Consider the following 27590-nt stretch of genomic DNA (forward strand, 5'->3'; position numbering starts at 1 on the left):
AGGCTGAGGGACTTGAGGCTGTTTTCGTTAGAGAGGTTAAGAGGTGACTTAATTGAGGCATACAAGATGATCAGAGGATTGGATAGGGTGGACAGTGAGAGCCTTTTTCCTCAGATGGTGATGTCTAGCACGAGGGGACATAGCTTTAAATTGAGGGGAGATAGATATAAGACAGATGTCAGAGGTAGGTTCTTTACTCAGAGAGTAGTAAGGGTGTGGAATGCCCTGCCTGCAACAGTAGTGGACTCGCCAACACTAAGGGTATTCAAATGGTCATTGGATAGACATATGGACGATAAGGGAATAGTGTAAATGGGCTTTAGAGTGGTTTCACAGGTCGGCGCAACATCGAGGGCTGAAGGGCCTGTACTGCGCTGTAATGTTCTATGCTCTCTATGGAACACGGCTCCATGGATAATGACCTTCTGAGAGAAGAAATTCCTCCTCATCTCCATCTTAAATGGGAGACACCACGCCCCAAGTTCTAGATTAACCATCCTATCAGCATCTACCCTGTCAAACCCCCATATGTTTCAATGCGATCACTTTGCATTCTCCTAAACTATGATGAATACACATGGGATGTGAGCATTGCTGGAAAGGCCAGCATTTATTGCCCCTTCCCGAATTGAACTGAGTTGTTTGCTGGGCCATTCAGAGCGCAGTTAAGAGTCAGCCACGTTGCCGTGGGTCAGGAGTCACATGTAGGACAGACTGGGTAATGACGGCAGATTTCCTTCCCTAAAGGACACCAGTGTACCCAACAGGCCTTTATAACAATCAAAGATAGTCGTCATACTCATCATCACTGAGGCTGGCTTTATATTGGAAATTTTATTAATTGAATGAGAATGCCACCAGCTTCCAGGGTGGAGTTTGAAATTTGATTTCATGGGCAGGGTTTCCTAGAATACTTTTGCTGTGTTGACAATCTTTGATTCTGCCTTACTGTTTCCCCCACCACCCCACCCATCACATTATTCTAGTTACACACCGCAGAATAACTGACTAGGGACCCTTACAAATGGGGAAAAAAGCAGCAGGGTATCTTGCTTACCATAACAATTTCAATCCTCCCATGTGGAAAATTCCTTTGCCGAGAAATATAGTTCTGAATTGCGTTGGCAATGGATATAATTTAAATGCATCATTGCTTCAGAGAAATTGCACATTGATTCAAGTCCATAAGCAGTACCCAGAACATCAACTTGTCTCAAAGTAGATGTATACCTTTTGTAAATTAAAACATCTCCAAATATGTTGAGATGTGTGAAATTGGAACATCGCTCAACAGAACAGGAAACAAGATAGGAAAATGTATTGGGAGGAATTCAATTTCTGTTATCCTCAGATAATGAAAGGTTGTGTTTTGCTATGTGTATTCCAAAATGCCACTGGGGAAATAATTAAGTAGAAAAGACATTTCCTCTTCTATAGATCTATTGGATTCAGTAGAGTTTCCTGTGGAGAAAAATAGAAAATATAAAGAATGCAATTCATATGGCAACTTCTCGGATATGGTCCAAAAAGTTTAACACAATGAAAAACTCGCATCTTAAATAGTGCTCATCATAGGACAGGACATCTCAGAGCACTTTATAACCAAGAAAGTCTGTGATGAAGGAACAGTGGCAGCAAATTTGCACACAGCAAGCTCCCACACAGTGCACACATGATGTTTTTGTATTTTAATTGAGGGGTAAACATTGTCCTTGGTACCAGAGATAATTACCCTGCCTTTCTTCAAAATAGTGCCAGAGGATCTTCCGCATCTCCTTGGGGATCAGGCCTTGCTTAACATTTAGCCTGAAAGATATTGGGCGGAACTCTCCAGCTCCTCGCTGGCAGGAACTTCCAGCCCTGCCAAAGTGCCTCAGTGGCGCTGTCAGGAGCACTGCCAGGGTACTAGTTGGCTCTGACAAGGTGCCAAGCTGGCATTTTTTTGCACAGCCATGATCAAGCCAGGCGTGCCCCGCACAGGTGTTTGGGGGACAGCGGAGGTGAGCAGCCCCCCCCCCCCCCCCCCCCCAAGTGTGTTGGGGCTTGGGGGTCAGGGTTTACGTCCCGATCTCTCGCTGTACCGAGGAGTTCCGGCGAGCTGAGCGCTATAGTACAGAAAACGGGGCTATGTGCAGCCTCAGCCCCGTGTTCCCCTCTGGGGGCCCCTATTTAACCGGGGGCAAGTTAAATAGCAGGGTGTTTCCCGGTGCTGAGAGCGCCAGGAAACACGCAGCAAAATACGCTTGTTGTAGAACTTTCTTCCCATTTAATTAAATCGCGCCCTAGTGTTAAATTTAAGTCATCAGGTCATAGGATTTGAGTGGGATAAAGTTGAGAGGGCTCAGGTCTGTGGCAGCGAGTTTTGGGGTCAGTTCTTCCAGAAGCCGAGAGCTGAACAGCAGCTTTTTGCCAAATGCGATGAGGTGAAGCAATAGTCTGACACAGAGGGATCTCTCTCTTCAAGCAGTCATTCCAAGATGTCTCTCGGTTTATTACCTTTATTTATAAGTTGCTTTTGACCTGTGATGGGCTTTGCTTAACAGTACCTATTAAGGATTATTTAACTGTTAAGTGTAAGCTATTTCCTTTATGATAAGACTGTGTTAATAATAGTTTGTTTAGCTATACCATATCCCTGTTTTTGCGTGGAATCACTCCTGGAGTGAAACACCCTTTCCTCACAGTTTTACAAATTTAAAAAAAAAAAATGGGGGTTTGTGTCAGGAACCCGAGCGAACACTGGGGTCTGCTCAGAGTTTGTAATTTTGGCAAGTCACGTGACAACCTGCTGGAATACATTTATTCAGTTGGGAACCCTACTGCCCAGGTGGTAAAATCGGTAACTAGGATCCATACCTTGCAGAAGGAGGCCACTTGGCCCATCAAGCCTGTATCGACCCTCCAAAGTGCACCCTACTTAGGCCCACTCCCCTGCCCGATCCCCATAATCCCAACCTAACCTGCACATCATTGGACACGAAGGAGCAAATTTAACATGGCTAACCCACCTAACCCGCACACCTTTTGGAAATATCCAATGGAACGGACAAAAGAAAAAGGAGGCAATTATTCTTTGGAATGACTATGTTCATTATCCTACCAGGATGTAGACAATGGTAGATCATTGCTGTTTGAAATGAGAAGGAATTTCTTAACTCAGAGGGTGATGAATCTTTGGTATTCTCTACCCAGAGGGTTGTGGGGGCTCAGTCATCGAGTATGTTCTAAGTAGAGGTCAATAGATTTCTAGATAGCCTAGGAGATGCTGAAATAGTGCAGAAAGATGGCATTAAGGTAGAAGATCAGCCATGATTCAGCTAAATTACAGAACAGGCTCAAGGGGCTGAATGGCCCATCTTTCCTCCTCTGTGTCAATGTGATTGAGTGAGAGTCAAGACACAGGCAGCGGAGTTTAGGATGACTTCAAGTTTACAGAGGGTAGAATATGGGAGACCAGCAGGATAAGACCAGAAGACACGGGAGCAGAATTAGGCCACTTGGCCCATCGAGTCTGCTCCGCCATTCAATCATATTTTCTCATCCCCATTCTCCTGCCTTCTCCCCATAACCCCTGATCCCCTTATTCATCAAGAACCTATCTATCTCTGTCTTAAAGCCACTCAGTGATTTGGCCTTCACAGCCTTCTGTGGCAAAGAGTTCCACAGATTCACCACCCTCTGGCTGAACAAATTCCTCCTCATCTCGGTTTTAAAGGATCGCCCCTTTAGTCTGAGACGGTGTCCTCGGGTTCTAGATTTTCCGACAAGTGGAAACATCCTTTCCAATCAAATCCGGGGGCAAGAAGGGCACAAACAAGAGTTTCAACAGATGAGCTGAGATGAGGCAAAGTCAGATAAATCAGACGGCTCGCACAAGTTATGCTATAATGCACTGACCATTAAATTGGCAAGAAGATTCAAGGGTCAGGAGGTCATGGGCCTCAGTGGGTAGCGTCCCTGCCTGAGCCAGAATCTCCGGGTTCAAGTCCCACCCCAGGACTTGATGGCCAAGGAAGATGCGTCCATAAGCCGGCCAAACAGGTCGAGTGTCAACCTGCAAAATCCTTTCAAATGCCTCAATCTCTAGCAGCAAGAGCTGAAGAGATTCCTGCTCATCCACGCTTGTTGTGGAGTGCTGTCCCTCAAGCTATAAACCCCTGGCGACAGACTAGCGTCCTGTCCCGGAAATTACCAGCTATGGAAACAGAAACTTAACAGTGCACCACAAGTTGCGGGAGGAGAATTGGAATGAAATTCAAGGATAAGTCGAACAAAAGGGTATAAAAGGCATGCTTTTATTGCATCTTCTGTTAACAAATCAATAGGTTTATAAACAATTGCATTGTAAAAATTGGGTATTCCTCCAACCCGCACCCCAAAATAAACATAAAATCACCGTGCCACGGTGAACACATTCTTTCTGCCTGTTAACAAGCTAATTGCTTAATGTAAAGCTGAAGTGAAAAGACTGTGGAATTAACATTTTGGCCCATACCACATCTATTTTGCCCGACTTGCTTTTAGCTAAACTGCTTTTAGCTTTCAAGTATATTCCTCAATTGACATTGCACAGCACATAGCGCGTGCGCGAGGCCCGGGGGGGGGGGAGGAGCTGTAATAGCCGAGAATCTTAAAAATATAGGGGTGCTACCATTTGTGGTCATAGTGTGGAGACACATGCAAGTTTTCACAAGCCTCTGCCTCAACTTGTAAACAAAGCCAGCCAAACTATGGGCAAAACAATAAATACAAAATAAAGCAGGTACTTCTGCATCCATTTTACAAAAAAAGATACATCTCCAATGTCATTCTCATATTACAAAAGGTAAATTTTAAAATACAGCCTTCCATATCCCCGTAATAATACAAATACAGAAAAGAAATATTCTTTACAAAAATAGTGCAAAATTTGCACTGCAGGCCCAATTTTCCAATGAGAGGATACTGAACGGTTTTGTACAAATGGCAAAATGAGTTAAATCGGTCAGAAATGCATCTGTCTTTAGTCATGTAAGAATTGCCAATATATTGCTTGTACTATTTAAAAGTGAACAGTTTCAGAACAGTAATTACATTTTAAATCTCATGAACAATGACTCCCTGTTCCTCAAGAATTATAAATCCATCCTCCACGCACCCAATAATCTTTTAAACTTCCAAATTCCAGTGGTAAGCATTATACTACAGTGTACTACGTATTTTAAAAAGAAAATGTATATTTAAATGGAAGTTGTTGAATCCAAAACACAGCGTCCAGTCTTGTGGAGAACTGAATCCCTCAGGTACAGAAGGAAAGATTTTGTTTGTAAGCAACACATTAACCTAAAGTTCAAGCTGCAATGGATCCCTGATGAGATTACAACTGAATGAAGTTGGGAGGATCACACTGTGTGGAGACAGGATAAACCCAGTCAATCCAGGTTAATTACTGTACATGTACATAATTGCCCAAGGACCGGCTCATGAAGGGGCATTGACGTGTTGGCTTAATTCCGGGAATATGCTGTGCCAAGAACACGCTGGCCTCAGACAGAAATCTGTGTAGCCACAGATATTACTGGGCATCGATGATCAGCAATATTGTCACACAAGTGCCAAAGGTGCTCAGACCGAATTCCTCTCCCACTATTAAGGCAAGGCAAATTACCCTTTTGTTAAAAGGGTTGGGGCGGGAGGGAGAGTGGGTCCAAATGCATTCATACACCTTGGTCGACAGTAATTTCCACCTTCCTGTCAGCTGCAGTTTAAAGGCATTGTGTATTTTTGAATGATTGAAGCCACAGGTGACTGCACAGAGTCACCAAGCCCTGCACTGCCTCAGTTCCTACACAGGTGGGAACGTCATTCCCGTCATGACGATAGTATCCCATTACTCCTTTTTTTTAAAACCACAAGTTCTAATCATTCTACTGCCTTTGTTGTAAATCCTAATGTTTTAGATTGATTTAGCATGTGTACTGACACCATGGCCGGGGTTCTCCCCTACCCGGCGGGGCGGGGGGTCCCGGCGGGATGGAGTGGCGTGAACCACTCCGGTGTCGTGCCGCCCCAAAGGTGCAGATTTATCCGCACCTTTAAGGGCCAAGCCCTCACCTCGAGGGGCTAGCCCCGCGCCGGAGTGGTTGGCGCGCCGGCGGGAAAGGCCTTTGGCGCCACGCCAACCGGGGCCGAAGGGACTGCGCCGGCGGCGGAAGTCCGCACATGCGCGGGAGCGTCAGCGGCTGCTGACGTCATCCCCGCGCATGCGCCGGGGGGGGTCACTTCCGCATCGGCCATCGTGGAGGCTGTGGCCAAGGCGGAAGGAAAAGAGTGCCCCCACGGCACAGTCCCGCCCGCGGATCGGTGGACCCCAATCGCGGGCCAGGCCACCGTGGGGGCACTCCCCGGGGCCAAATCGCACACCCCCCCCAGGACCCCGGAGCCCGCCCGTGCTGCCAGTCCCACCGGTAAGGAAGGTGGTTTGATTCACGCCGGCGGGGCTGGCATGACTGCGGGCCGGAGAATTGCTGGGGGGGGGGCGCCGCCGACCGGCGCGACTCCCGCCCCCGCCGAATTTTCGGTGCCGCAGAATTCGGCGGCTGGCGGGGGTGGGATTCACACCGACCCCCCCGGCGATTCTCTGGCCCGGCGGGGGTGGGGGCGGAGAATCCCATCCCCGGTTCCTGAATGGAGTTTGCACTCGGGATGCAGTGTTACGTTGCTGGAAGCTAGAATTCCTATTAAAACATGTGCCTCAAGAGGGTGTACAGAAAGGCCAGGCTGTATCCACCTGGCCACGGTCATGGTGTAATGTTGGCAGGACATGTTATTTGTTTTAACAATAACCTCTGCTCACAGAAATATATTCGGCGGCTTTAGTGTTGCACTGTTGCCCTTTTTAAAAAAGTACAAAATGTAGAACATTCATTAACCTATAAAAAGCATTTCAAAAAAGGCTACAGGCAGAACCTGTATATTATAGTCAATTAACATTTGATCAAGATTGTCACAGCCAATAAATCCATAACTGTAGGGGAAAAAAAAAAGAATCCAAACAAACCAAGTTTCTAAGTCCAAAAAGGTGGGGACAGAAAGTCCGCAGAAGCACAATTCTTTGGTCCAAGTCCTGCTAGTGGTATTTGTTTCTAAAACGGAGCGTTTAGCAGTCTTCGCTTATTATTCGTTTTCTGAGCCCTCCGTCTATCTCGCTGTCCGAGGGCTGCTGATCATCCTCGAAAGCAGACTCGTCTCCCGAGACCTTGTCGCTCAAACCATTCCGTTCATCCTCGGCTCCTGACCCAAGTGACTCCTGGTCTGGAGCATCCAGCTCTCTCTTCTCCAGTTCCTCAGAGTCATCATCTTCCCTTTCAATAATCTCTGTTAATTTAGAAAGCGGGGGTTAAAGGTGACACCCCCACAAGATACGGTCAGTGAAACGCTCAATTGTCTGGTAATCGCCGGATACCCATCTACCCCCCCACCCTCCGCAGGCTAATAATTCAGAACCTAATGGTGGGGCACTGAACCCAGCTCCAAATCAGCACTTGCTTCTTTAAGTTCCTTGGATTGTATAGAGTGAAAATACTTCATTAAATACAACAACTTTGGCCTCCCTATGGAAAAGGGCATGGCTCCTGCTCAACTCATTGGTGTGAACTCTCGAGGCAGAGACATGCACTTAAACTCAGTGCATTACAAGTATTTTCAGGATGGTCCCTTGACCAAACCACACTGGAGAAATAATCAGCTACAGGAAACACAGTGATTGCAAAGGGCATATGTTTGGATGCCAGCAACAAATATTAAAATTGTACACACATTCCTTTAAAACAAAACTTATAAAGAAGTTGATACTCTTCTCCAGTTATTGGGGTAGCAATATGGATGTTAGAACAAGCCTCAACACTTCATTGGGAATGGGATGATCAATCAATTCAAGTTCCAATTGCAACGCAGCAAGTTCTGCTGGAACAAACATCATGACATTCGCACCCGACTGTTGACACTCCTATTAAATATCGAGAAAATGAGAGAAGGATGATGTTTGCGTTGTAATTTCGTCTGGCTATGGGCAAGGTTCATATGCGACCCTTAAAATTTTCACATGAACTGTGCTTCCAAATGTGTTGCAAAACACAGGAGAACAATTTGCTGAATTGCAAATGCGCAAAATCCTAATTGACACTGCTGCATGTCAAAACAAGCCAATGTACTGAATGATACACCTATCTAGTGCAGTTACAAAGTAACTGTATAACATATGAGCAAGTGAGGGTCTAGTTAAATTATGTGCTTCTTACCTGTCACCTGGTATTTCTGCTGTCGTTTGGGTGGACATATGCAGTCAGCAACTAGGACCAGAACCTGAAAAGAAGATAATAAATTGATACGGAGTATGAAACTTTACTAGTATATACTCCAACCGTTATGGGCCCCTGTGCTAGTGTGGGGTCAATTCCAGCCCCACTTGACTTGGAGTTGCAACACGATTGATCTTAACTTTTAATTTAAAATACCCGAGGTCTTCTGCTGCCCAACATCTACAGTCACCTGGTTTGCAAATTTAAACACAATTTAACAGTAACTTAGAATTAAATAAGCAACAAATACCACTGGTTAACTGCTATCTAATCTTTAAGCCTCCCTTTAACTCGCCCCACCCACTGGACACACACATGCAAAAGGAGGACGTAAAATAATGATGAAAGTGAAAGGATAGGAGTCTTTCTTTCAGATAGACATCTTCAGTTAGTTTCTTCCTCAGTCTAGACTTTCAGATGGATGTTCTCTTTTCTTTCAGCTTGTAATGGTTTTCACTGTCGACACACCGAAATATCAAGCATGCGAGAGAGAGACAGCTTTTGCTTACAAGTCTAGAAGCTTCTGCATTTTAAAAAATTCATTTACAGGATGTGGGCGTCGCTGGTGAGGCCAGCATTTATTGCCCATCCCTAGTGCCCTTCAGAAGGTGGTGAGTTGCCTTCTTGAACTGCTGCAGTCCTTAAGGTGTAGTAAGTACACCCACTGTGCTGTTAGGAAGCGAGTTCCAGGATGTTGCCCCAGCGACAGTGAAGGAATGGCGATATATTTCCAAGTCAGGGTGGGGAGTGACTTGGAGGGGAACCTCCAGATGGTGGGGTTCCTGGGTATCTACTGCTCTTGTCTTCTAAATGTGCGCTAAACCAGAGAGAAACTTCCCAGGGCGCAAAAAAGTGACTAAATGGATTGAATAGTGATGGGGAACTCTGTGCAAAACAAAACCCACCACAAATGAACTTCAAAATGTTTCCGTTAAATTCCGCCCGTCATCTCACTAAACAAAATCATACAAGAGGGATGTCGTGGCAAGCAACTACCAAACACGCAAGCTCGACACCGAGCCACAGGAGATGCTGGGTCAGGTGACCAAAAGCTTGCTCAAAACAGAGGGTCTTATTGGAGCCAGAGGGTTATGAGTGACTTGGAGAGGAACCTCCAGGTGGTGGGGTTCCCAGGTATCTGCTGCTCTTGTCCTTCCAGATGGTAATAATAATCTTTATTATTGTCACAAGTAGGCTTACATTAACACTGCAATGAAGTTACTGTGAAAAGCCCCTAGTCACCACACTCCAATCCTGTTCGTGTACACCAAGGGGGAATTCAGAATGTCCAATTCACCTCCCAACTCTTCTTTCAGGAGGAAACTGGAGCACCCAGAGGAAACCCACGCAGACATGGGGAGAACGTGCAGACTCTGCACAGACAGTAACGCAAGCCGGGAATCGAACCCGGGCCCGGAACAGTGCCAACCACCGTGCTACCATGGACTGGTCTCAGTAATCCAGTAGGGTAGCGGCAGGGAATCTAGAGATTTTGCAAGTATTGCATCAGTCTCACTCACAAGGCCAGCAGCAAAGGATTTTCTATGTACAGTTTGGTTATCTGGATTGCTCATTTTCAGTGAAGCTGCCTTCACACCTACCTGGAGTAATAATTCAAATCAGTGCATGATTCAAGCCACAAAGGGTTGGCCTGCTGGAAGTTGTGCGCAAGAATTGCTACTTTACATGTGCAAAATGCTGCGAGGTCCTATGATCACCAGCCGCACCGATGCAAAGAATTACATATGCTTTCACAAACTTGGGACATGCCAAAGTGCTTTACAGTTCATGAGGTTAAGTGGTGACACCGACAACATTGGAAATGCCAGTGTTAACCATGCACAGCAGGATCCCAAGAACCACAATGCGACAGTGACCCGCCAATCTGTGTTTTGGTTTCCACCAAATCCCACTTTCAGGGCAGACAAAGCGCTACACAAGAGAGGATGATGGTAAAAAAAAGCCTGTCATAAAGTCTGCTTGGATGGGTAAGAAGTCGCGATGATGGAAGAAAAGGGTTGCCAAGACGACGCAGCAGCCAAATAGGATTTGAACATGCTAGAGGTTCAGAGCAAACATGTTTGGAAAAAGAAACGTTCGTCAGAACTAACTCCCGACATGAAGCTTTGTTCAATTCCTTTGCCCAACAAATATACTTCTACTAAATAAAAGGTGCATTTCAAGTTATATGCCGTTTCGATTCTACAGCAGAATTGATCGGGGTAGCTAACCTCAAATCAATTATCCCCAACCCCTGAAACCAAATGACTGCGATCTATTCATGGCTTGGCTCACATTCAAGCATTGCAAGGTATGCATGGACTTACCAGACCAAGGAGGAGACCTGCTAAAAGAGTAACCACAGCAAAGATTATGTAGGAACCCCAGGCTGGAATCCCCAGCGTTTCAGTCAAGTAGTTGTGCATTTGCTGTAAACCAAAAGGAAATATTTTACATTTACAAATTAATCAGAAATTGACACTTGCAACCTGGTTCACCGTTGCATATAAAAGGAGGGAAAAAAGCATTATATCATGATGGAAACATATTAAATAAGATAACTAAGAAAGATCTTCCCAATATCAGTACGTTGCGTGTGACAGCTGTGAAACAAGCCTTTCGCTTATATCTGCATTTTTCAATAGGTGTCCAATCAGTAAACACCACCCCAAATGTCAGTTTTCCATGCAATAAACTGAAACTTCTAGATAATCCCACCAGCTTCGAAGACTCTCCTACTCTTCATTTCTATGTTAAACAACGTGTGCAGCAACAGAAATAGGTCTTCTAGTCTTTTCTCTCTCATGTGTTTATCTAACTTGCGCTTAAATGCATCAATGCTATGAGACTCAAACGCTCCTTGTGGCAGAGAGCGCTGCATTCCAACTCTCTTCTGAGGGTAAAGAAGTTTCTCCTGAATTCACTACTGGATACATTAGCATTCCAGGCAAGAAGAGAAAGAAAATCTGCACCCACATGCCCAGAGATGTTAGTTTTCTAAAGGCACAAAGAGCACTCTGTACAATAAAAATCCAGTTATCGTTGAGTTAGTGAATACCTCAGCCATAATAGATTGCAGCAAGGGACTACAAGATGACGTAAAATGTATTATTTTTTTGCGAACTGCTTGAGGGAGTAATGCTGGCCGAGGCATAGAGAGGTCCTTGCATTTTCCCTGAGGGGTGTCTTGGGATCTTTACCATTTAAAAACAGGGTTAGGGAGAGACCTTAGTTCAACATCTCAACTGGAGAATGGAGCCTCTGACAATGCAGAACTTTAGTACTCTATCCAATCTCGTTGAGAACTTTGTCCTAATTTCCTGTGTGGAGAGGTGGGGTAGAGGCTGCCCGAGGAGTGCGGTCTAAATCTAGAGGTGTGTTGCAATAGTTATCTTCGTATTAATGTGGCACTGACAGCTCCTGGCACTAGTTTCGCCTCCTCCACCCCCCCGTCCCAGAACAGCCTGCTGTACTATGCCATGATTCGGAAGTTCAAAAAAGTAATGAAAGGGAGATAGCACTTTCAGAAAGGCAGGCTGAATCAAAGAAGAGCTGTCTAAGCTTCTTTTCATGCACAAATTACATTTAAATGGATGTGCATTGTCCATATGCGCAGTTCAGCCACATGTTGGCTTTTTGAAAATTAAAAATCCATGCTATCTATCGATGGATCTTTATGAAAACCAATTCAGAATCGTGCCAGGATATGCTTGTTCACCTTTATCGCTTGAGACAGAGCACTTGTGTAATCTGACAAGGTCCCTCATGGTAGACTAGTACAAAAGGTGAAGTCACACGGGATCAGGGGTGAACTGGCAAGGTGGATACAGAACTGGCTAGGCCATAGAAGGCAGAGGGTAGCAATGGAGGGATGCTTTTCTAATTGGAGGGCTGTGACCAGTGGTGTTCCACAGGGATCAGTGCTGGGACCTTTGCTCTTTGTAGTATATATAAATGATTTGGAGGAAAATGTAACTGGTCTGATTAGTAAGTTTGCAGACGACACAAAGGTTGGTGGAATTGCGGATAGCGATGAGGACTGTCTGAGGATACAGCAGGATTTAGATTGTCTGGAGACTTGGGCGGAGAGATGGCAGATGGAGTTTAACCTGGACAAATGTGAGGTAATGCATTTTGGAAGGGCTAATGCAGGTAGGGAATATACAGTGAATGGTAGAACCCTCAAGAGTATTGAAAGTCAAAGAGATCTAGGAGTACAGGTCCACAGATCACTGAAAGGGGCTACACAGGTGGAGAAGGTAGTCAAGAAGGCATACGGCATGCTTGCCTTCATTGGCTGGGGCATTGAGTATAAGAATTGGCAAGTCATGTTGCAGCTGTATAGAACCTTAGTTAGGCCACACTTGGAGTATAGTGTTCAATTCTGGTCGCCACACTACCAGAAGGATGTGGAGGCTTTAGAGAGGGTGCAGAAGAGATTTACCAGAATGTTGCCTGGTATGGAGGGCATAAGCTATGAGGAGCGATTGAATAAACTCGGTTTGTTCTCACTGGAACGAAGGAGGTTGAGGGGCGACCTGATAGAGGTATACAAAATTATGAGGGGCATAGACAGAGTGGATAGTCAGAGGCTTTTCCCCAGGGTAGAGGGGTCAATTACTAGGGGGCATAGGTTTAAGGTGAGAGGGGCAAAGTTTAGAGTAGATGTACGAGGCAAGTTTTTTACGCAGAGGGTAGTGGGTGCCTGGAACTCACTACCGGAGGAGGTAGTGGAGGCAGGGACGATAGGGACATTTAAGGGGCATCTTGACAAATATATGAATAGGATGGGAATAGAAGGATACGGACCCAGGAAGTGTAGAAGATTGTAGTTTAGTCGGGCAGTATGGTCGGCACGGGCTTGGAGGGCCGAAGGGCCTGTTCCTGTGCTGTACATTTCTTTGTTCTTTGTTCTTTGTTTGAACGGCACGGATTTAAATAATGCATTCGATTTGATACAAAACATTAAATTAACGACTCGCTTAAGAGATTAAAGAGGCTCAGATAGATGGTGTGCATGTTGCAGCACATCCCTGTGCGGTTTTGTTCAAATGCAGCCAAGCTTGCACGTGTCCGCAATTGTATCCAGACGGCCTAGCATTTGAAAGGATGTTGTGAAAGTCAAAGGTTAACTGGACATTCTCAGCAGGCCGGCCGTATTTGCGGAGAGAGAAAGAGTTACGTTGTGAGTCCATATGACTGTTCTTCGGAGCTAAGGAGAGGGAGAAACGTGGTGGACTATGTACTGGAGAAGAGTGGGTGGAGTAGCTGGAGCAGAGGTGGTGGTCAGTGATGGGTGGGAGCCAGCAAAGATTTCTCCCCCTCTTTAACTCTGAAGAAGCCATACAGACTCGAAACATTAACTTTTTTCTCCCTCCACAGATGCTGTCAGACTTGCTGAGATTTTCCAGCATTTTCAGTTTTGATTTCAAATTTCCAGCATCCATATTATTTTTTCTTTTATAAACTGGACATTGTTCCATCAATCAAAATGTTGCGTTAACCCTTTCTTTCATTAAAGCACAGAAACAAAAGCAAAGCTCAGGTTGAGGGTAGCCCCTGTAATGTTAATACACAACCCCCCACACACTTTGCTGTGAAAGAGGCTCTGGCCTATACCCAGGGTCAGTACAAGGTCATTCCCATTCGTTCCTCTATCAGATTCATGCCATATTATGAGGGGTGCTTTAGTTACCAACAAAAAAGGTCTCAGAATCCAAACCATGACACCTTGCCCCCGTTTAACCTTCCAGCCCATTTTCTACTTGGCTGCAGGTGCCGTAAGAAAATGGGAGAAGGCCATTCAGCCCCTTGAGCCTGTTCTGCCATTCAAGATCATGGCTGATCACTCCACTCCCCCCATCTTCGCTCCATATACACTCCCAAACCCCCCCGAGACCCTTCATCAGCATAGAAATGAAATCTACTACCATCAAGATCAAGGGAGATAGATCACTTGGTTGCATAGTGTACCAAAAACAACTCTCTAAATGTCAGCAGAATCAAGGAACCGATCATCGACTTCAGGAAGAATAGCACGACCACCCCCCTCACACCCCGCCTATATCAATGGCTCCGAAGTAGCGATGATTAACAGCTCCCTGGGAGTCAAATCATCAACAGTCTGTCCTGGTCCACTCCCGTGATGCAACAATCAAGAAAGCCCAACAACGCCTCTACTTCCTAAGGAAGATAAAGAAAGTCAGCATGTCTGCACCGACTCTCACAAACATCTACAGATGTGCCATAGAGAGTATCCTATCCAGTTGCATCACAGCTTGGTATGGCAACTGCTCAGCCCAAGATCACATTCTCCCCGTGTCTGCGTGAGTTTCCTCCGGGTGCTCCGGTTTCCTCCCACAGTTCAAAGATGTGCAGGTTAGGTGGATTGACCATGCTAAATTGCCCATAGTGTCCAAAATTGCTCTTAGTGTTGGGTGGGGTTACTGGGTTATGGGGATAGGGTGGAGGTGTGGAACTTGGGTGGGGTGCTCTTTCTAAGAGCCGGTGCAGACTCGATGGGCCGAATGGCCTCCTTCTGTACTGTAAATTCTATGAAAGTAGCTGCAGAGTGTGGTGAACTCAGCCCAATGCATCACACAAGCTTGCCACCCTCACATTGATTCTGTCTACACCTCCTGCTGCCTCAGGAACGCAGACTGCATTGTCAGAGACCCGTCCCACCCAGGCTTTGCCCTCTTTCCTCTGAAGAACCGCACATCCAGATATAGGAACAGTTTCTTCCCCACAGCTACTAGACTCCTCAACAACTCTCTCTCAGACGGATCAGTTCCCTGTAAGAACACTATTCACGAAGCCCTATGCTGCTCTTGCTCATGTATTTGCTTTGTTTGGCCCTTGTTCCGCACTGTAACCAATCATGATTTGTTGATTATTCATTTTGTCTACTGTGTATGAACTGTGTACGTTGCCGTGGCCGCAGAAAAATACTTTTCACTGTACTTCGGTACATTTGACAATAAATCAATCAATCAATTTAAAATCATCAAGTGAGCCGACGCTCCAGCCTTCAGCCTTTGTGTGAACATCCACCCGAACTGAAACAGAGGTGGAGGAAATGGTAAGGATGTGTCTTTAAAAATTATATATGTGATGGAGAACAGGAAGTGCTGGAAATACACAGCAGGTTGCGAGAGCGATAAGAAAGAGCATCAAGTCAGGGGTGCACCAAACGCTCCAACTAGAGTGTGCAGTTTGATGCAGTGATGGAAAAAGGGGGTTCTCGATCGGTTAAATTCCAAGGAATTCCAAGGTTCAGAAGGTTACATGGGTAATTCCATTAAAAGATCCTGTCAGTAATCGAACAGATTCGATAAGGTGGATAGAAGGAAACTATTTCCTCTGGTGGACGGCTGCATGCGAGAACACGCCAATGGTAAGATTAAAGCTAGATCAATAGGAGTGAAATCACCGCCCCCACCCCAACACAAGATGGTGGAAATCTCCCTCACATCTTTGTAATGCTGTGGATGCTGCAATCTTTGAAATGTTGAAGTCTGACATTTACAGATTTTCTTTCATTGGGTAAAAGTATATGGGGGAAAAGGCATGAACTAACAGAATGACTGAACAGTCAACAAAGGGCTGAATGGTCTCATCTGGTTCCTAAATGTTAGGAAAACATTATTACTCCAATTTCATAATAGTTCTCCTTCATTCGCTGCCGAATTCAATTAAAAATAACATTAGAAAATACAATTTGCTAACGTGATTAAGGGTTCGAAGAGTGCCTGCTCCAGAGAACTGCTACCAATTTCACGCATCAATTCATCCCAATGAGATCGGTGACAGTGGATTTTACAAATCACCAGCCAGCACAGAACAGATTGAAAACAAAGGGGTGGGTGGATTCTCAAAGAAAACAATTCACACAAAGTCAAACTCTTTGGACATTAGAATATCATTTCCATCGATGATAGCCGTCCCATTAGAAACAAGACAACTGTGTACAAAGAACAAAGAAAAGTACAGCACAGGAACAGGCCCTTCGGCCCTCCAAGCCCGTGCCGATCATGCTGCCGGTCTAAACTAAAATCTTCGACACTTCCTGGGTCCGTATCCCTCTATTCCCAACCTATTCATATATTTGTCAAGATGCCCCTTAAACGTCACTATCGTCCCTGCTTCCACCACCTCCTCCGGCAGCGAGTTCCAGGCACCCACTACCCTGTGTGTAAAAACCTTCCCTCGTACACCTCCTCTAAACCTTGCCCCTCGCACCCTAAACCTATGCCCCCTAGTAATTGACCCCTCTACCCTGAGATAAGGTCTCTGACTATCCACTCCGTCTATGCCCCTCAATTTTGTCGACCTCTATCAGGTCGCCCCTCAACCTCCGTCGTTCCAGTGAGAGCAAACTGAGTTTATTCAACCTCTCATCATAGCTAATGCCCTCCATACCAGACCATATCCTGGTAAATCTCAAGCCTCCATGTCCTTCTGGTAGTGTGGCAAATGAAATTTGCATATATTATTTTACAGCAAGTGAATTGCATTTGATCAACAGTTAACGCATTGATTCATTTAGGTGCTACTTTTTAAGTTCTGTTTATGCATAAGGGCCTTGTTCTATGTGCTGCAGCGGGGGCCGGTTTAGCTCAGTTGGCTGGACAGCTGGTCTGTGATGCAGAGTGAGGCCAACAGAACAGATTCAATTCCCTTGCCGGCTGAGGTTATTCCTGAAGGCCCCGCCTTCTCAACCCTGCTCTTCACCCGAGGTGTGGTGACCTTCAGGTTAAATCACCACCAGTCAGCTCTCCCCCTCAGAGGAGAGTCATCTTGTACTATAGCAACTTTACTTGTACTTACTACATGCTGCTCCTCTCACAGGTAAACATTATTCTTCAAGATTTTTAACATCACTTGTAACATTCCCTAAAAACAATTTTTTTTAGTTTTTTTAAACTTGGTCTTCACTTACTCTAATCCAGACCGAGAGCCGGAAAAGACCAGCCATCCCAGACATTCTAAAAAGAAAGATCGGAAAAATAAAAGCAACAAATTAGTCGACGTGAATAAGTCGCCCGCGATCCGTTATTAGGCGCACTACAAACTAAGCTGGTCAACACATGCGACAAAACCTTGTTGACAACAGGGCGATGGCATCGAAAGGAGTTGGCAGAGGCACGATGGGCTGAATTGCCTCTTCCTGTGCTATATGATTCTAATCAAAAAAGGGCGGGTCTGGTGGGAGATTTCTCTGCCAGAAGCGGGGCGGGGGGGGGGGGACACAACGTGAAACGGAAAGATGGACTCACATTTATAATTGATTGTTCGCCATCTCAAGGCTCCAGAATCAATGAAGCACTTCAGTGTACTCAGTGTTGTAATATAGGGCCATGGTAGCCAATTTGTGCACAGCAAGCTCCCACAAACAACAATCTGATTTTCTTTACAATTCTTTTTTTTGTATTAAATTTAGAGTATCCAATTATTTTCTTTTTCCAATTAAGAGGCAATTTAGCGTGGCCAATCCACCTAACCAGCACACCTTTGGGTTGTGGGGGTGAAACCCACACAGACATGGGGAGAATGTGCAAGCTCCACACGGACAGTGACCCAGGGCCGGGATTCAAACCCGGGTCCTCAGCGCCGCAGACCTAGTGCGAACCACTGTGCCACATGCCTCTGCGCCTCTTTTCAATTCTTACGTGGAATGGGACTGCCGCTTTTGCTGCTCTTCAGAAGGGGGTATTGAGCCTTAAGGCTCCACAGTCCATCTGGTGTAGGAACACCGACAGAACTATAGATGACAAAACGTCCAAGCATGTAAGGTGATGCTTAAGGAATTAAACGTTGAACCGCTTCCCCACCCACCCCCAAACTCATCTTCAAATTAGACCCACCAAACCTTGGTTTAAAATGTTTCGTATGAGCAGCAGCACCACCCAAAGTACTCCCTTCAGTACTGCATTGGAGTGTTGTTAACTTTTGTGCTCAACTCACTGGAATTGGACTTGAACCCATCAACCTTTTGATTCAAGAGGCGAGAGTGCTGCCCATTGAGCGAGAAAGACTATCAAGGTCTCGAGCCTGACCACAGACTATACTAATCTCAGCTGGTGGTGCAATGGGGCACACTATAATAGACCGGAATGTTCTTGGATTCATGGATGGAGGGAAGGAAACCATAATGGCTGACACGCACATGGTTGCTCTGGGAATGATCTGGTATATTCGATTGCTTCGTGTTCAGAACAAAGATAGGTGCCAATATCAAATCAAATTAACTGGTTATTTCTACGAGAAAGAAATGAAGTCATTACATAATGGAAGATGGAGACTTCCAGCCACTGATCGATTCTACAGCTTCCCACTTCTTCTCTTTAATGAAACTCTGGAAATCTTCATGCATCCTTGCTCCATGATATTTCCGAAAAACACCTTCTTTGGCACTGACAAGAGAGAGATGAAACGTGACAAAATAACCATATGAACAGCGGGTTGTAACTTGGCCCCAGCTCAGCAAATTGACACAATACAATCAAGCAATTTACAGTCACCTAGAAAACCACAAATAAACCACGAGTACGGGGCTAGATGATCGTAGCACAAATTCTGCTTCCTGAAATGATGAATAATGTAGAGACCACTCGGAACTAACAACAGAAATATTAACGTTACATTCATTGAGTTAACTTTCTTTCAGGTAAAGAAAGGTGCTGAACAACATCAGAGTGAATGAAGGAACAGAGTAGAGCCACTGCTCACTCCAGTCACTCCCATGTCTTCAACACGCATCTGCATACACTGCCAGAACACTCGCACCTCAAAACACACATACACATGTGCTCCCCAAAACGCATACTCGCTCCCAAAACACACACTCCCAAACCCCCCCCCCCCCCGATGCCCATGCGCTCCCAAAATCCCCCTACGCCCCAAAACACACATGTCTACAGACACCGAATTCCAAACACACGCACAAGCAGGAGGACCACTTTTTAAAGCTTGCCTTAGCAAGTCTCAGCTGCTTTACACATTGGCTCTAACACAAGGTCTGTGCTGATCTAAATGGGCAGCTCAAGCATGATGTATAAATACCATATGGTGAGATGCAATATAGTCAAAATCTACAATAAAGTTCTCAATTGGTGGCCTTGAACCCCAAGTTCAGTAAACACTCCCCTGCTTCATCTGTCTGGGTTTTACATTTCCCACATTGATCATCTCTACAGCTCCTCAGAGAATTGTTACTCAAAGCATCTACAGCACAGAAATAAGCCATTCAGCCCAAGCAGTGTATACTTGTACTTACGCCCCACATTCGCCTTGTGGTTTCCCTCTCCATCTCACCCTATCCATTCTTCCCACTATTCCTTTCTCCACTCAAGGGCTTACCCAGCTCCCCTCAAGTGCATCTATGTGAAATGCCTCAGTCGCTCCTAGTGTTGGGTGTTCCACAGTTCCCCCTAGTGTTGGGTGTTCCACAGCCCCCCCCCCCCCCCCATTCTGTGGATAAAGAGGTTTCTTCTGAAATCCTTATTGGATTTATTTTAGCGATGATCTTATATTTCTGGCCTTGAGGCTTGGCCCATCCCTACAAAAGCGCAAGCATTTTCTCCACCAGCGACCCTATCGAATCTTTTCATGATCTTAAAGACCTCTAACACTCTATATGACTATACCATAGACCACAATGAGTGGGATAAACTGTCCCTGCCTAGGTTGGAACAGTCATGAGGACAAGTGGCGTTAATTCCTTAACCCAGGTTGTTGGGGAACACGAGGCCAGAGATACAAAGACAATGGTTTTCTTTTTTCCGTCGATATGATCCAAGAGTCCTGCTTAAGCTTTGTATGTTTTGTAAATAAATCAGCATCCTGATAAATGTTGTATAATGTGTAGATTTTGCTTTAATAAATCCGATTTTCATTGGCACGTTGCATGAATAGGCACGATGCTACGCATTGTACTTACTGGTAAATGGTTGGCAAAGTGGTGACAAAAAAACGGCCGCTCAAACCTAAGGAAAGATTGCGAGGGAAAAAAAAAAGTTTTGTCACAGCATTCCATTCCCGTGCCTTAATAAGTACAGCAATTATTCATTTAAAGCGATTTGCAAAAGAAACAACATGTGGTGTGAGAAAAAAAAACGTTTTCATTCAACGTGTGGTTCGGGTCTGGAAGTGAGGTGGAGGCAGGTTCAATCGAGAGGGCATTAGATGATTACTTAAATACAAACAATGCGCATGGTGGACAGGATAAAAGACAGGGGGACGGCACTAAACCACGACGTTCGTTTGGAGAGAAGGTGTGGACGTGATGGGCCGAATGGCTGCTTTCTGCACCGTAACAAATCTGTGATTTCCGAGAAGGCAACAATGAGATTCTTTAATAAATGTATCTTGTGCCCTGTGGATCCTTTAATGAGTCATGAGATTAGTGTTTATATTTTTGAGCGATACAATAGGCACTTAGGAGAGTGGCTTGAGATACCGAAGCTGCAAAGCAAGCTCTACTGCCAATGCCTTGCAGTCCAGTCGCAGCCCTCGTCTAAACGGTTGCTATGAAAGCCATTGTGTGCTCTCTGCCCTCAATCACAGGTTTACTTTATATGACAAGTGCCGGTACCAGAGGGAAGAAAGCACGCCGGGTTTGTAACTAAAGTCACAGGAATGCAATTACATCAATGCCACGTGGAAAGGTTACAGTAAGATGGTATGCAATTTGATTCTGAATGCAGCCAGATCATAGGATTAATCCCCTTCTTTATTGACCACAAATTCTTTGCCGGTTGGATTAGGGCAGGACAATGGGGCACTTCCAGTAAAGCACAAATATCACGTTTCACATTTCTGCTCTGCACTGGGATTAAATCCCAAGGAAACCTGCGCAAAATAAACAGATGACGGGTGGGCAGACCAATCGTCTCTGAATCTGACAGAGGACATTCTGTGTGCGGAACACTCGGTGGCGCAGCTCTACAGGGAAGGAGCAGTGTTGTCAATCAGTTGTGGCTCACTTACGATCACCTACTGACTGTAGAAGTCGTGCCTTCCACTAAAAGCGGAGGGGGAGCAAAATTAATTGTCCGAAGCTGAAGTCAGCTCCCTCAACACCGACTGCTTTGATCAAACAATCAAACACTTGGGACGCAATTCTCCGGCCGCACACCGGTGGTGGGATTTTCTGGTCACACGGACAGCGTATCCCTGCCGTGGGTTTCCAGGCAACCAGAGAATCCAGTCGCCAGCAAACGGCGCGCCGCCTCCTGCCGCCGAGAAACACGCGCTGGGAGGTCAGAGAATCCCACCCTTCATAGCTCTTTCAATCTGAATAGTAAATTCAGTAACACAAACATGTACAATTAACTGGATTAACAGATTGCTCTATAGCCTGATCCTTTGCTCAAAGCACAGTTAATACCAGAGATTTTGTAATGTGGCTCCTCTGACACGTTAAAAGTTTTATTTCTGAACAGCAGTAACAGTTTGCAATCATTAATCGGCGTTCCTTTCAATGTAAAAACCAATTCAAGTACAAATTTAAAAGCCATTAGCATTTTTGTATTTTCTCTCTTCCAAAGGCTGGCTATTAATTTAAGGATCTTCACCAACAAAGGATGAACAGGAAACCACTTCATATTTTCCTCCCTACAACTGTGATTGTTTGTCTGCTAATTATTGTGTTTATTTTGACAAAAGTAAATCCGAGGATGTAGACGTCACTTGCAAGGCCAGCTTTTATCACCCATCCCTGGATGCCATTGCGAAGCTGATCGTGAGCCACCTTCCTGAGCCACTCTGTTGCCGTAGATACACCCACGGTGCTTTTAGGGCCAGGATCTTGACCCAGCAACAGTGGAGGAACAGCTGAAATACGACTGAAGAACATTGTCGGGGGGGGGGGGGGGGGGGGTTCTTATCCAGCCAGACCAACCTTCTTCACAAATGATACCAACAAGGACAAATCAACGAGCAACCCTGTGTCGAGTGCAGTTTGTGGAACGTTAGCATTTTGCGGAATGTGGGCCAGTGTTTAACCATCCCTAATTGCAGTTGAAAAGGTGGCGGTGAGCTACCTTCTTGAACTCCTGAAAGTCCACATGGTGTAGTTACATCAATAATGCAGTTCAGGAGAGAGTTCCAGGATTTAGGCCCAGTGACAGTGAGGAATGGTGATATAGTTCCAAATCAGGAGGGTGAGTGCTTGGGAGGGAGACCTGCAGGTGGTGGTGGTTCCACGCATCCGATGCCCTTCACGTTCTTGGCGGTAGAGGTCACATGATTGGAAGGTGCTGTCGAAGGAGCCTTAGGGAATTGCTTACAATTCAAACTGGCTGTGAATATTTGAACAACGTAACAGCAGAGTACAATGCAAAATAATTATTTGGCTGCGGAGTTCTTTAGTGCTTCTTCAGAGTGTGTATCAATGTAAAGTCGCCATCGTCCCAGATGACCATAAGCTGCTTCCCTCTTGAGGGGGAGAGCTGAGTGGTCACCACACCTCAAGCGAGGGGTAAGGTTGAAAAGGCGGGGTCTTCATGAATTACATTAGCTGGTACAGGGAATGGACCCGCGCTGCTGGCCTTGCTCTGCATCACAAACCAGCTGTGTTCTTTAAAGCACCACTTTACAAAAAGTTAAAACTGTTAAGTGGTACATTGGCACAGTGGTTATCACTGTTGCCTCACAAGAGCTAGGGACCCGGGTTCAATTCCAGCCTCGGGTGACTGTGTTGAGTTTGCACTTTTTCCCCGTGCCTGCGATGGTTTCCTCTGGGTGCTCCGGTTTCCTCTTGTCATGTGAGTGTACCTTTTAAGAAATGGGTGTTTATAAATGGGTATGTATATAAATATCTGTAGTGAGAGTACCTTTAAGAAATGAGCGTGTATTACTGCAGTGATGTCAGAGAGTGGATGGAGCTGGGCTGTCTTGTCAGCTTTTTACTTTCGCTTTAGGCTTTTTGCTGCAGGGTGGGTTTGGTTTCATTTTAGTTTTGGAGAAGCTGCAATCACAGCAGGATGTGTGTGAATCTCTGCAAGCTTATGAGTATCCATTTGCTGATTTCAACATGGTAATTGTTCTCAGTAGTGAAGTTAAGCCTGATGTCTTTCTGTTAAAAGGTGTTTTTAAGTCTTATGGATGTTAAAAGGAAAGTAAGAATTACTTAGTGTTGTATTCTTTGGAGGTTGTATTTGAATTGATGGTTGCTAAGATGTTCACTGTATGTTTTAAAAAGGTGAACTTGAGTTCATAGAATAAATATTGTTTTGCTTTAAAAAATACTTTTCCATTTCTGCTGTACCACACCTGTAGAGTGGGCCGTGTGCTCCCCGTACCACAATCTATTAAAAGTTGCGGGTGAGGTGAACCCCATGATATACTTTGGGGTTCTCTAAACCTTGGCCCATAACACCTCCCACAGTCCAAAGATGTGCAGGTTAGGTGGATTGGCCACGGAAAATTGCCCCTTAATGTCCAAAATGTTAGATGGGGTTACTGGGTTAACGGGTTAGGGTGTGGGCCTAGGCAGAGTGCTCTTTTGGAGAGTTGGTGCAGACCTGATGAGCTGAATGGCCTCCTCCTCCACTGTAGGGATTCTATGATTCTACGAAGATAAAAACATCATCTTTTCCACATTAAAGTCTCAATCCAGATTTAAGCTTAATTTATTTCAACCGATATCAAAATCAGGAACAATTTGTTCCCCACTTTGTCAGTACTGATTTATCTCAGATAAACATGGAGCCTTTCCTGTGGTATAGTAACAGACTGTGATATAATGTCCAAATAATATCTAATTGGCCTGCAATACATTAACACTTTTAAAAGATCATGAATCCACAGTCCTCTGGAACATAGCAGCACTGCAGTCCACGTACCCCATCGTTCGAGGCACAAGGTTTTTCAAGTTTGTTTAAATAACGTCCAATTAGTATATTTTGATGACATGTATAATACATCTCACTTGCAAAAGGACTTGCATTTATATAGCGTCATTCGTGACTTCAGGATGTCCCACAGCGTTTCACAGCCAATTTAAATTCTTGTGCAGTCACTGTCACCATATTGAAAATGCAAGTAGCAAGCACTGGGTAACAGCAATGTGACAAATCAGATAACATATGTTGTAGTGGATGTTGATTGAAGGATGGACACTGGCTTGGGAACCGGGGAGAACTCCTCTGTCCTTCTTCAAAATAGTGTCATGTGATCTTTTACATCTATCTGACAGTGCAGATAGGGCCTCAGTTTAAGGTCCCATCTGCAAGTCTGCTCCTCAGACAGTGCAGCATTCCCTCAGTTCTGACCCCCTAACAGTGCAGCACTCCCTCAGTACTGACCCTCTTGACAGTGCAGCACTCCCTCAGTACTGACCATCTGACTGTACAGCACTCCCTCAGTACTGACCGTCTGACAGTGCAGCACTCCCTCAGTACTGACCCTCTGACAGTGCAGCACGCCCTCAGCACTGACCCTCTGACAGTGCAGCACTCCCTCAGCACTGACCCTCTGACAGTGCAGCACTCCCTCAGCACTGACCCTCTGACAGTGCAGCACTCCCTCAGCACTGACCCTCTGACAGTGCAGCACTCCCTCAGCACTGACCCTCTGACAGTGCAGCACTCCCTCAGCACTGACCCTCTGACAGTGCAGCACTCCCTCAGTATCGATTATTTGGTCATTATCGCATTGCTGCTTGTGGGAACTTGGTGTGCGCTAATTGGCAGCTGCATTTCCTACATTACAATATCGCCAATACTTGACTGGCTGCAAAGCACTTTGGGATGTCCTGGGCTTGTAAAAGGTGCCAAATAATGCTGTTCCTTTTCTCAATTCACTCTACAAGAACCTCATTTCAACTATGGCGCGGCCGAGGCCACACATAGAACGGGGAGCTCTGCTCGTCGAACTCCCCGTTGTAGCCATTTAAAAATGGCGAGCCGATCTCAAGAGGCCCACAAAAAAATCCCTGACCTCCCCCCAGCCCGAACGCAACATGGGAGGGTCCCCCAGCGCCCCAACCCCACCCCGCAGCCCCCAACACCCACGGCGAGCAACACCGACCCAATAGCGTGTGTGCACAAAATGCCAGCTTGGCAGTGCCAACCTGGCAGTGTCAGGCCGGCACCCAGGTCACTGCCAGGATATTCAGGTGACACCAGCAGTGCCAGGGCACCACCCTGCTCAAAGGGCATGTAGTTGGGGGGCCTCCGATTCCCTTGGAGACCCTGAGTGCCAGTCCGTTTGGTCCCCATTTTGGGGGACATGTACCAAACAGCGCTTGCCCAAGTCGAAGGGATTGAATACCAAAGTTTAGGTACGTTGTGAATCTGCATATTAGTGTAAGGCTTACTGCCTCACTCAAATATGCAGATTTGCCAAAAACTGATCCCATCCATTGTGGGCGGGATTTCCTTTGCAACGTCTCGTGAGATTGCGTTGAATCTCACGAGGCGTTATGAGCTGGGTAGATCCCGGGAGCGGCGCATCGTGGCTGGAAGATCACACCCAATGTAAAAAAAAAGAAAATTCTGCCCTGTGACTCTCCCTTAAATTATATATTGGAATCACATGTACTGGGTTTGAAGTGAACAGAGCAGAATTGAAAATGTACACTATGCATACAAACAAAAATTTCAAACCGCATCTGGAGCATTATTATTTGGAACCACATGCAATGGAAGGTAAGGTTCAAAGCTGAAGTAATGTTTCTTAACACTGCAGTTCAATATCCGATTTTAGTTCAGATAAATTATTCAGCAAGATTGTGTGGCGTATTCTTGAAAGCAGTGGAGGACACGGCGTACTGCACTGTATGTTTAAGACTGCCCGTGTGGCCATAGAAAAAATAGTGTACAGCTTTATTTCTTGCCTCCTCCTCGCCTCTTCAAAAAAATAAAGCCACCGTAACAATGTTTCACAAACTCAGTCCGGAGCAAACGCGCACAGTTTTAAAAGCTAACCCTCAGGTGTACCTGGTTCTCGAGTGACATCTATCTTTCCCACATGGATGCCAAGTTCCCCACGGGATTGTCCGAGATGCTCCCAATCAGCCTGGATTTGCTTGCACGCTGGGCACCATGGGGCATGGCTGCGGAAGCGATAAAGAAAACAGTTCAAATTCTTACTTCGCATCCCTCCACCTCAAGTGATCAGATCACAAGCACCATTGCGTTTTGTGAAATCAGAGAACAAAGACACATTGGTGTGATTCATTGACTCCTGCAATAAAATGTGCCAGGCCATCCATTCTCCAGGTAAGGACAGCAGATTTGCTTTCCTAGCATTGTTCATATAACAGGCGGCATGGTGGCACAGTGGCTAGCGTTGCTGCCTCACGGCGCCAAGGACCCGGGTTTCGATCCCGGCCCCGGGACACTGTCCGTGTGGAGTTTGCACGTTCTCCCCATATCTGCATGGGTCTCACTCCCACCAACCCAAAAGATGTGCAGGGTAGGTGCACACAATTGCCCCTAATTGGATACAGTAAATCTATTAAATAAAATTCTTCTGACAATTGATGACAGTTGTCACAATCACCATTACAGAGATTTTTTATATTGCAGATTTATTAATTTAATTTATAATTTCACCAGCTGCAATGGTGGCTTTGAACCAGAGCCTCAAGGCATTAGTCTGGGCCTCCATATTATTAGTCCAGTGACATTACCACTATGTCACCATCTTGAGCCAGCCGAAGAAAGGCGCAGCAGATGCTGCATCAGACCATAAAGGCCAACAACAAAATAAAGTCTCATCATTATGAGACTGCATTCTAATCCCAGCCCCACTCACGTAAGGCAAATTAATCTGACCCAGTTCACCAGCTCAGTTTTGGCAATGCGTTTTACCAACGTATGCACTGCAATGTGAAGATCAGAAAACAGCTGAAGTGACACACTGAGCAAAAGGATTTAAGACACCCAAAAAAAACGTCCCTTGCACTGAATCACACAATTGTCACAGGGCAAGAGCCGCCATTCGGCCCATCTTGTCTGCAACAGCCCTCCAAACGACACTGCAACTCTGTGCTATTCTCCTGCCTTTCCCCTGTACCTTTGCACATTATCTTTCTATTCAAATAATCATCCAATGCCCTCTTGAATGCCTCAATGGAACAGGAAAATGCTTCAGCGTGGATATGTTCACATTTAGCTCATATCTCTACCACAGCAATCACACACTAGAATCCACCAGCTTTGTTCACAGTAGGAAATCTCTCAAAGTGCCACAAATAAAACACAACAAAAAGAAAAGTCGGTTCATTGGAAATAGAGGACA

General features: G+C 45.5%; 1 protein-coding gene across 1 annotated transcript in view; it reads right to left on the reverse strand.

Annotated features, from left to right (window-relative positions):
* Nucleotides 1–4274: 4274 nt before the first annotated feature.
* The window catches only part of tmx4 (thioredoxin-related transmembrane protein 4), a 69966-nt gene continuing 46650 nt past the window's right edge, over nt 4275–27590 (reverse strand). Inside the window, exons 2-8 of the mRNA XM_072506082.1 lie at nt 26285–26400; nt 20281–20326; nt 18626–18754; nt 17281–17326; nt 10667–10768; nt 8280–8343; nt 4275–7356 (exon numbers count right to left, since the gene is read on the reverse strand). Of these exons, the coding sequence (XP_072362183.1) occupies nt 7139–7356; nt 8280–8343; nt 10667–10768; nt 17281–17326; nt 18626–18754; nt 20281–20326; nt 26285–26400 (721 nt within the window). The 3' untranslated portion in view covers nt 4275–7138. The remainder of the gene's footprint in view (nt 7357–8279; nt 8344–10666; nt 10769–17280; nt 17327–18625; nt 18755–20280; nt 20327–26284; nt 26401–27590) is intronic.

The sequence above is a fragment of the Scyliorhinus torazame genome, chromosome 1, assembly GCF_047496885.1.
Source record: "Scyliorhinus torazame isolate Kashiwa2021f chromosome 1, sScyTor2.1, whole genome shotgun sequence".
NCBI lineage: Eukaryota > Metazoa > Chordata > Chondrichthyes > Carcharhiniformes > Scyliorhinidae > Scyliorhinus > Scyliorhinus torazame.